The following is an 11462-nucleotide window of genomic DNA, read 5'->3' as shown; positions in this document are numbered from 1 at the left end:
TAAACATGCAAACCACCATTGCCATACCTTAACGTCATGTATATTTCTAGGAAACCGATTTGATTAAGTCCTTTTTAGAAAAAGTGATTAATTTTGGAAAATATCTTCATTGCGGAAGCTTTGCTTATTTTCGTGTTATTTTGAAAACAATTACTATTTTTGAAAACGCGCCCTAAAGCTATCCAATTTCAACAGTTAAATATAAATATTACCTATCTTAATAAAACATATAAAAACCATCAAAAATAAATAAGCGGCCTTATTACATTTAAAAGCCCAAAACCTCAAACGTAATTAAAAGGATGTCCAGTTCACCAGAAGAAAATCAAACTTTCAGAACGGGTGGCCACTCCGAATTCCCTCACAGCTCCAAGCCCACTATGGTTGGGGATTTCCTGCGTGGATGAAAATAAAAGGGGTGAGTTTGGGGAAACTCAGTGTGTAAGGAAAACCCATTCAAAGCCCAAGTCAGCTCAAGCCCATTGGGCCTAAGCCCATTCAGGTAACAGTGGTACTGGGCCAGAGCCCTTTTCAGATTACAATAAACTGGGCCTTAGCCCCTTATTCAGATAACAGTATGGCCCATAGGCCCATTTCAAAATACATGGAACATCAGTAAACATATGCAAGCCCATTTGGGGAGACTACTCAACCCACCAACCACTACACTCCACTCGTACCAGCCATACACTCCATGTGGGGAATAGCTCAACCCACCCAGCCCAATACTCCACAGTTGCAGCCTTGCTGCTCAGTTAACAGTAAATTGAGGCAAAGCCTCCAGTACGTGGACAAGCCACTTTCAGTACTTCCTCCATCAATATCCCAGTCCCATGCATCAGATAATAACAACATGGCATGCAGTAAATAACAACAATCAAACATGCATTTAGGTCAATTTAATCCTAGGGGTATTTCGGTAATTTATCTACTAGGGGTAAAACTGTAAATTTTCTACTTTTAAAGGTATATTAGTAATTTATCTATTTTAGGGTTTTTCATGCATATTCCTACTTTTCACGTACTAACAGAATCACGTACCGAAGGTTCTTACCGAATTGGGCCCATTGGCCCATCATTCCAATTTTGGCCCATTAAGCCCAAAAATATCGAGGGCACAGAAATCATGCACTTTGCAGTCCAAACATTGCAGCTTACCAAAAACATTAATCGATTTACCTCACGAGCATTCGCACACTCGCAAATCTACAAAATACCGGTTTTCGGCATTTCGGCTTTTCGGCTTTTGCCGATCCAGACTAAGAAAGAGGGTGTTAGTTACACACCTGTTTGCGACGATATGCTAACGAGATCCACATACGAACCGCCTACAATTGGATTACTAACACGTTAATCTAACTATTCAAATACAAACTACGTATTAACCCCTTACAATATTCGGCCAACCACAGCTACAGATCATAGTAAGCTTATAAGAAATTAATAAGCAACTCATTAACAAATTTTTGTCAATGTTTACCACATAATCATAATTTCACTGCAAGCTGTCTTCCTGAGCAACAGTCACTAAATCATTTATAACTGGAGCTACGAAACTCCAAATCAAGTGCCGTTAATTTTTCCTGAAAATAGACTCATATGTCTTATATCCATAAAATTTTCAGAATTTTTGGTTTGGCCAATCAATACCAGATTTTTCTCAAAGTTTCGCATGTTTCACTGTTTGACTAATCTGACCACTCTTCATTACGAATCAAATTTCTCATTGTAAGGAATTCAAAATATGTTCCCGTTTATTCCATTTGAAACTAGACTCATTAAGCTTTAATTACATAATTTATGCAGCTTCTAACTCATCTCCCACAATTTATGGTGATTTTCCAAAGTCACGTTACTGCTGCTGTCCCAAGCAGATTTATTACCAAATCACTCTTTCACACATAACTTGCATGCATGTTTTTTTTAAACATGTATATCACCAATCAATCGTCACATATCTATGATTTTACTTAAGTATAATCTCCATTTCATCATTTTAAAGCACAACATATTAGCCGATTTTTTTCCTTAGCATCTAAGGCACATGCATGCTCATTTGTTTGGCTCAACTTCACCTATCTTCCATTTTTCATCAAAAGAACATGAAACAACAACCATTTCCTTCATTTTAATTCATGACAAAATGCTCACAACACAACCAAAAACCAAAATATGCTTCAAGAGTTAAGGTAGAATCAAGAAGAACTCATGAACATCAAGATAGAAGCAAACTACCATGAACTTACCTTCAATTTTCTTCCCCAAGTGACCGAACATTCAAGAGCTTTCTCCTCTCCTTTCTCTTCTCTAACTTTAGGCTATGATGAACAAAGATGGACAAAGCTTTGTTCTTTTCACCCCTTTTTCTTTTAATAAAATTTCATATTTCATCCATTTAATTCTTTAATACAAAAGACATGAAATGCCCATCATGGAACATTTACTTAAACCATTATCATGGAACATTTACCTAACAATATTTACCTAATCCATTATCATGGAACATTTACCTAACCCATTATCAATTTGTATCAATTTGTACCATAAATTATGGATATCAAGTGCTCATATTGTCTACAACAACATGATGGCTGGCCACTTCATGTAAAATGGGAGGTTTGTCATGCAAATCCTTCTATTTTGCACTCCTATTTATTTGGCCACTTCAATTTAGCCTATAGCATTTTCAAACATTTTCACATAGGTTCTATTTCATAATTTCACCCCCTTTTTCTTATGGAACAAAAATTAACTAAAATTGTCGGGTTCTATCTTAAGCTTGGCTTTCTAGAGGCCTACTAACATAATTAAACTTATGCCAACATTCACAGAATTCCCGAAAATTGGGGCGTTACAGTTTTTGGGCTATTTTGTAATGAGCGTTAAAAAATTCTATTAGGCAACTTTGGCTAATGAAACAGTGCCACATAATATGTTTTAGCCAATGAAAAATGTCACATGACAATTATGTTTATTTAAAGTAAATATATTAAATTTATATTAAAAAATAAAAAATTATAATATCAAATATTTAAAAAAACATTTGTCTTTGGCCGATTGTTGACCAGTCGTTGAGCGAGGGTTGACCAATGTTGAGCGACCACATAGCCTTATTAGAACAGTCCTTTTTTATTTTCTAGTATTATGTATATTACATTGATTAAAAATGTAAAAAAAATCATATATAATATATAATCTTAAAAAAAATATAAAATTTTTTTTATAAAATTCTAAAATATATAATTATAAATTTTAAAAATAAAAATAAAATATAAAAATTAAAAAATATTATTGCAAATTACTTGAAATTTAAATACTTTTTTTAGAATTTTATAATTATATATTTCAGAATTTTATAAAAAATTATTTTTAAACCTTTATTTAAAAAAATCTTTTCTAATTTTTACAAACTCTTTACATTTGTGTAATAACATTATTAATTTCAACCAATTTCTTTTCAATTCTATATTTTTTTTCTATATTTATTTCTATTTTTATAATTTTTAATGTGTATATACATTTAATAAAAGGAAATATTTAACATCTATAAAAAAAATGGACTGAAAATATATAATGAAAGTATATTTTAGGTACAAAATTGAGAATTTGAATGTAAGTACCAAATTGAAAAAAAAAAGGGTATAGTTTTTATTATCAGTACAGAGTGACTTCAAAATGTGAACCAAATTATCCACAGAGGAAAAGCAACAACATAGAATTAATGTGCTATTTTATTGGAATTTCATACAACAATGTGATCAGCATATTCATATAATTTCTGAAAAAAGGCCAAAACTACAACAATTACATTCCATGTTAAAAATTAAAAAGAAATATATATAATAATTATAAAAAAAAAAAAAAGATTGTTCAAGTGTTGTTTTGATACAGCATCTGCCAATTTCCCAGTGACCAAAAAATATCACCTTATATATGACATACCATTATAACATAAATGTGGAACAAACCATAATCTCAAAGCAAACAGAGACGTTATAAAGCAATTTTATAAAAATGATTCAGAGAGGATCATATCATCCTACCGTGCCACCGCCGATTGGATTATCCGGCAGCTTTCTTCCCACCGGAATAGAAACCGGTATACCACGTCACGAATTTCTTCAATCCGGTCTGCAAATCGGTTGTAGGCTTATATCCAAGCTCCCTTTGAGCCAAACTAATATTGGCATGCGTAAATTGAACGTCCCCGTTCCGTGGCAACTTCATAATGTTTCTCTTCACTTTAACCTTCAAAAGTCTCTCCAAGATGCTCACGAGATTGGAAACCGGCACGGGCGAAGTATTCCCTAAATTATACACTCTCAATTGAGCCGGACCTTTCTTCTTCCCACCGGTACCGGTACTCCTCTTAGCAGTATCCAATGCAGCTAAACAACCTTTCACAATGTCATCAATGTAGGTAAAATCCCGAGCTACCGTACCGTGGTTAGCAGCCTCGAATATCGGAATCGATTTCCTTTTCAAAATATCCCTAGTGAAGAAGAAATACGCCATATCCGGCCTTCCCCACGGTCCGTAAACCGTGAAAAACCTCAAACCCGTTAATGACAATCCATATATATGATTATAAGTATGTGCGATCTCTTCACCGGCTTTCTTAGTAGCAGCATATAAACTAGCAGGTTGATCAGTTCTATCTTTTTCAGAAAATGGGACTTTATTATTGAGACCATAGACTGAACTTGATGAAGCCCATACAATTGCAGGTTGTGGATTAGCAGATTTGCATACTTCAAGTAAATTAACAAAACCGGCTATGTTACTATGCACATAAGAACCAGGGTTCTCCATTGCATGCCTTACACCAGCTTGAGCAGCTAAATGCATAACATGGGTGAAGGCGACGACCTCAAAAAGTTTCATTAAAAGGGCTGAATCGTTGATATCGCCTTCTACAATGAAAACCCCACTGCGTTCAAGGAGTTCTTGGCGAGCTCTTTTCAATGACGGGTCGTAATAATCGTTGAAATTGTCGAGCCCTAGGACGCCGTCGCCGCGTTTTTTCAAAGTGGATGAAACGTGGGTTCCAACGAAACCGGCCGCTCCGGTGACTAAAACGGAGAAACCGTTACGGGAACGGACTCGGGCAGAAGAACGGACCCGTTTTTCCCAAGCGGGTCCGCCCCAATTGTAAGTACGGAGAGAACGGCGATATGGATCTTGAAGGAGGGGATTTGAAGATGGGGATCGAAAAAAGAAGATCAAAATCAAACAGAAGAAAATAATTGACCAAAAAGTGAGCTTCGCAAGTGAAGATTGCCAGTGCCACCTCATTCTACTCTGAATGAAAGGTGATTTTTCCATCTTGAATTTCCCCGGCGTTGATGGAATGTCGTCGAGATGAGACATAATTTCTTTTCTTACAAGCTTGAATTTAGGGTTTTTAAAGAAAATGGGTAGCAAAGATTAACGGCGGCGGAAAGGTAAACTCTTTTTCTTGCTACTTCTTTTCCATATTCCGATGGAAAAAAAATTCTCTTGAGCTTCAATGGCGATTTTCAAGATTTGATATTCCTTGGATTATTCATGGGATACCAATAAAGTGAAAATTCAACTGGTTTTAAAGAAATGAGGTTGTTTTGATTTGGTAAATAAGCTCCATTCGGTGTTTTAAAATTTTCTTTTTTGTTTTTTTCGTTTTCTCAGTTCGAGAAAACGAAGGAAAAAAAACAAAAAAAAGAAGAGAGAAAACAGTAAGAAAAATGGTGAAACCAAATTAGTTTTTTCTTTTTCTTTTTTTTCTATAATTTGATAGTTGTATTTTTGTTTTGGGGCCAATTTGTTTGGTTGGGGGAAAATTAGGGATTTTACTATTTATTTAAGGATTAATGATATTTTTGAATGGTAAACCCTTAAATTTGGGCTGTTATTCAGCTTGGGAATTAGTTGTTGATGGTCTGGAATGATTAAGATTTTCATATTTACTGTAAGAGGGTTTTTTCCCCTTAAAAGGGTAAATTTCAAAAATAGTCATTTTTATTTATTTCTGATTATATTTTAATCATTTATGTTATTATTTTGTTACAAAGTGGTCACTCTACCGTTAAATTTCATTACCTCCCTAACAATAGTCTTATGTGGCAGTTTAAATAGGTTTTAAATGTTAATTTGGATGTTCTACATAGTTGGCATTTAAAACCTATTTGGACTGTGAGGTAAGATTGTCATTGGAGAGATAATAGAGTTTAACGGTAGAGTTATCCCTTTATAACAAAAAAATAACGTAAGTGACTACTAACATGTAATTTAAGGTAAATAAAAATAATTATTTTTATAGTTTACCCTAAAATAAATGAAAAAAAAATCCTCTTGCCTTCCATTTTTGTTTTCTTTTAAAAAAAAATATTTCGCATTTTTATGTTTTTCTTATGAAAAGTAATAATAATTGGATTAACAAAAAAAATTACTAATTAGTTAAATTAATGCTTTTATGAAAGGAAAAATAATTGAGGGTTTGAATCTATCTATCTTTTTTAGACAATCCTAAATTTTTGTTTAAATATAATTTTCGAACTTAATATAATTGTATACCTCCGAATCTTCAAATTTTGAATCATAATTTGGTTTTTAGTAATATTTATTTTTCCTTTCCTTTTACAAAATTTAGGTGAAAATAGGGAGGGCACTTTTCGATTAATACCCAAAAAACTGATTAAATCATTCCAATTGGTTTAATCAGTTTCTGTTTAAGTGATTTCGCCCTTTTCTTTACTTTTTTGTTATGAGTGGTTAGTTATCAATTTTTGAATTTTTAAATTGATTCGATTGAGAAAATCAATTTAATTTAATATTCTTTAAATTATTTAAAATATATTTGAAATTTATAAAATAAATATAAGTTATTTAAGTTCAATGTCTAAAGTTGGTTATCTGACCAAACTAACCAATTTAAAGTTGATTTGATTATATTGATTTTTGAACTTTAATTCGATTGAGTCAATTTTTGTAAATTATGATCGGTTAAATCGGTTTAATAAAAAATGATCAAAAAAATCGCATACTCTCCTCTTGGTAAAAGATAGAAAGTAACATTTATATTTAATATTTGATTTAATATAATATTTGGTACTTGAATTTTTTTGTCCAATTTAGTATCTAAATTTGTTGATTTTACCTAATTTGTCACTTAAGTTTTTTTGTTCAATTTAGTACCTAAACTTGTCAAATGTATAGAAATATACCCCAATATACTAACAATGTTATTCTTTTATGAGGTAGAAAACATAGTCAGTGTATGACCGATGATAAATGACATGAAAGTTCTTTCTGAATTTCAAATGCTCCATTACTTTTAGTCTAATTTATTTTAATTTTTTAATATAACATAATTATTTTATTTTATTTTGGGTTTTTAAAATTCTTGTTTTATTCTTCAATATCCCTTTGTTAAGTAAATTTTGAGCATGTTGTCTACCGAAACAAATGAAACTTCAAATAAATATTATTATTCCTACCATTAAATTTCATGTCACATGCCATATGTTTGTTCATACATTAGATATATTTGACCCCCTATAAAATAAACTAATGTTATTAGTGTTACCACCCACGGGACTTCACACCAGGAAGCACTCGACGGCTGTAATGTAAACATTTATGTATGCGTAGAAGGGGGATAAAAATCGTCCTATCCTAATAAAAAGTAAACTCCTCCCCCAACAGATCGGGTTATCTCATCCCTTGCGTGACCCCCTTGGGGACCAGATATTCAGACCAGATACTCAGACATAGACCAATTGCCAGAGATTGGCTAGCATGAGGACAGATAGGCTAAAGAGAGGTTAACCCTAGTAGATTCTGCACTCCCTAAAGAGTTAAATCCATTCCTTTAGCATAGCAAGGCTACGTGGTCTTCTATCCAACAGCGCTTACTCTCGTTGCGGTTATTGCATCAAGCACGGGTTACGATAACATTTAACAAATTTAAATATTAAATTGGAAAAGAAATTAGATATTAAATTGAGAAAAAATACTAAATTCAGATACTAAATTTTAAAAAATGAAGTACTAAATTAGGAAGAAAGAAAATTAAGCCTTAATATTTTGTTGAACTGGTTTTACTTTTCTGACTTGACATGATAAAAATATGTTAACATGGTCTAAATTATTATTTAAGATATATAAATATTATTATAACAATAATAATGGGTTGACAATAATAATTCTTATTAACCAAATATTAATTTTTTTTAAAAATAAATAATGAAGCAAGAAAAATAATAAGAAATAGGAGGGCAAAAGAAGACTACGTATCTTTATTTATCAATAAAGATGTGTAGTACTTTCTCAAAGTTTATATTTATAGGCACAATAAATATAAATGAAATAAAACTCAACTTCTCATGAATATTAGATTTCTAAAGTACATCAAATTTATCTTGATCATTGGTAGATAATGTGTCTCATTAAAACCTTACTAAGACAAAAACCTTGCGAGAAAAAAATTCTTAGTGAAAAAGTACAAATATTTACTAGACAGATAACATGCTACGTCATTAAAAACATTATGAGGAAAACTCAGTGGGAAAAAACCTTGGTTAAGAGGAAAATAGTATAACATGTATTTACTCTCCTTCATAAAAACATCACATAATATCTAAAATTCTACAAATTTAATCTTGAATTCCAGCTTCTATATAATCATTCTTCAACTACTATTTACTAAGTTAAATTTACTACATATGTTCAAATAATTTTAATTACTATTAATTTTACTCAAATGTATCAAATAATTTATTGAAAATTTCTATATGCTTCTAGCATTCTAAATTCTTCAAATATTTTAATATAAACTTCCATTATATAGTTATTCATATAAAGATTATAACAATAAAGGCACATGCCAAATCTTTCATAAACTGTCAGACCTAATAATATATCTAAATATTATTGTGTCAACTACAAAAAAAGATATTATATTTTTCATGTAACACCCCTAACCCGTAACCAACATCAGATTAGGGTTACAAGGCATTACCAGACAGACAGAACATTTCATAATCACTTTACAATAAAAAATCAGACATTGTCATATTATAATCAAACATAAGCATAAAGTCCCTTTCTTGGGTCAATGAGATCATAAACATGCATTAAGAAGAGGTCGGGACTAAACCGAACACACTCGTAAAATTTCAGAACTTAGAAAATTTTCAATTCTATTGAGGTCACACGCCCGTGTGTCCAGGCCGTGTGCCTCATACGGGCATCAGACACACCCATGTGAACCAGCCATGCCAAATCAGGGTGACTATATTGACTTTCACCCACAGCCAATAGGCACGCCCATGTGCTATGGTCGTGTGATACTTAGCTAGCTACTGACTTTAGCCCACGGCCATATGACACGCCCGTGTGTCAAGGCCATGTAATTCTTAAGAGAATATTGCTTTTCTTACAAGGTCACAAGGCACGCCCGTGTCCCCTGACCGTGTGGCACAATGCAGGCTTGGTTTAAGCCAACTTGCCACCCATTATGGGTCAACCTATTACAAAGAAACAAACATATATGTACAACCCAATCAACCATTCTATATGCTAAAACATACATCATTCATGCTATAATATTATCAACCATTTACATACTTATAAACCTTACCTTCTTATACTAAAACATAATATAAGATTATATCAAAAACATCATTGATTCTCATACCATGAACTCACCAAACTTACCTTCTTCCTTATCCAATTAAGACATTCCATAGTTGCAAATTACATCACATATCATAAGCCATTATCAAATATGAGTTCAAACACAAATTAGCCAAATCTTATTGCTAACTATATACATCACAAAACATACTTCACAACTAGTAGCCTATACATGCCATACTTCAAATATTTACATTTTCAGAAGTACCAAAATGACATCGATAGTGTGGTGACGATCCTCCACTATCCCCGAGCCTTCAATAGCTACGATAATTGTAAAACAGACAGTAATCACATAGAGTAAGCTTTCAAAAACTTAGTAAGCTCGTACTCAAAACATTCATAGTATATGAACATAAAATGATAATCTATGAGTATTTGCACATTTCAATCCATATAACTATATCAACTCAATGAGATTCATATACATAACATCATCTACCACTTAGGCATTATACATACCTGAAGCTTCCCGTACTTATTCACTTTTGTACTTACCTCATGTTGAATGTTATAAGACTTTCCATAAGTTATTCATATGTTATACATCAACACACTTAGTGCTATAAGGTTAGCCGAAGCTAAATATTTCCGCACACTTAGTGCCATCTCAAATAACCGAGACTAAGTCGGTATCGTACACTTAGTGCCTTAAGTGCCGAAGCTAGTTAAATCGCACACTTAGTGCCAAAACTTCCGTTTCATCACCATATTATCTAATTCAATTATATACAACCCATGTATAATAAATGCATCAAAACTTACTTAACATCATATTTTAAGTACGAACTTACCTCGTACTTGAAATTTGTCGACTCGGACTATCTACTCAATAACCTTCGACTTTCCTCGATCTAAGTCCGAATTCCTCCTTTCTTGATCTATATGTTTTCAAAATTAACCCTTTTTATTCACAAATTAATTCAATTTAATCCATAAACACATATTTAGGACAATTTGCAAAATAGCCCTTACATTTTCACATTTCGACACTTTAGTCTCTATTTCACAAAATCACAAAATACACATAATTTGCATATACTTATGCTTGGCCGAATTCTCCTAGCTCTCAAACAAGTCTATGCATTTCATGTATTTCACATTTTAGTCTCTCAAAATAACATTTTCACCATCTAGCCTAAATTACTCAATTTCATCAAAAATCCAAAGGCAAAACATGTAAACCCAACATCAAGCTTCCATAATTCATCAAAAAAAAACATCACAAAACTCATGATATCAACAATGGCATTTCATGAAATCTTTAACAGAAACAGAAATTCAGATATGGGCTTTGAAGAACACTAAGCAACGATCATAGAAACGTAGAAATTATAAAAAACGGACGAAAACTCATACCTTAATCAACCAAATCAATGGACGAACCCTATGATGGTCTTTTTCTTTCTATTTCTTTGTATTTTCGACAATACATGCATGAAATGGCTTCATTTTCATGTTTATTTTATTATAATATACATTAATATACATTTTCCAATTTTTCCCTTTAATGACATAACATTAATTCCTACCAACTCATGTCCATATTTGTCCATGCATTAGTACAATGGTTCAATTGACATGCAATGACCTTTATTTTAAAAGCGAAGCCAAATAGGTGCTTTAGCATCTAGCACTCAACTTTTACACTTTACGCAATTTAATCCTTTTTCATAATTAAGCACAGAAACAGGCAAATTAAATCACAGAAATTTCACATATGTAAATTCACATATCACAGACATAGAAAATAATTTTAAAATATTTTTCATACTCGAATTTGTGGT

General features: G+C 32.2%; 1 protein-coding gene across 1 annotated transcript; it reads right to left on the bottom strand.

Moving 5' to 3' along the window:
- Window positions 1–3714: 3714 nt before the first annotated feature.
- On the bottom strand, window positions 3715–5808 carry LOC107930461 (UDP-glucuronate 4-epimerase 3). The gene has a single exon (XM_016862135.2). It carries the CDS (start codon window positions 5368–5370, stop codon window positions 4063–4065), a length of 1308 nt encoding a protein of 435 aa, XP_016717624.2. The 5' UTR covers window positions 5371–5808; the 3' UTR covers window positions 3715–4062.
- Between the last annotated feature and the right edge of the window lie 5654 nt (window positions 5809–11462).

This window comes from Gossypium hirsutum, chromosome A08 (assembly GCF_007990345.1).
Source record: "Gossypium hirsutum isolate 1008001.06 chromosome A08, Gossypium_hirsutum_v2.1, whole genome shotgun sequence".
Classification (NCBI taxonomy): Eukaryota; Viridiplantae; Streptophyta; class Magnoliopsida; order Malvales; family Malvaceae; genus Gossypium; species Gossypium hirsutum.
The sequence above is the reverse complement of the archived record's forward strand: the minus strand, read 5'-3'. Positions and strand labels throughout refer to the sequence as shown.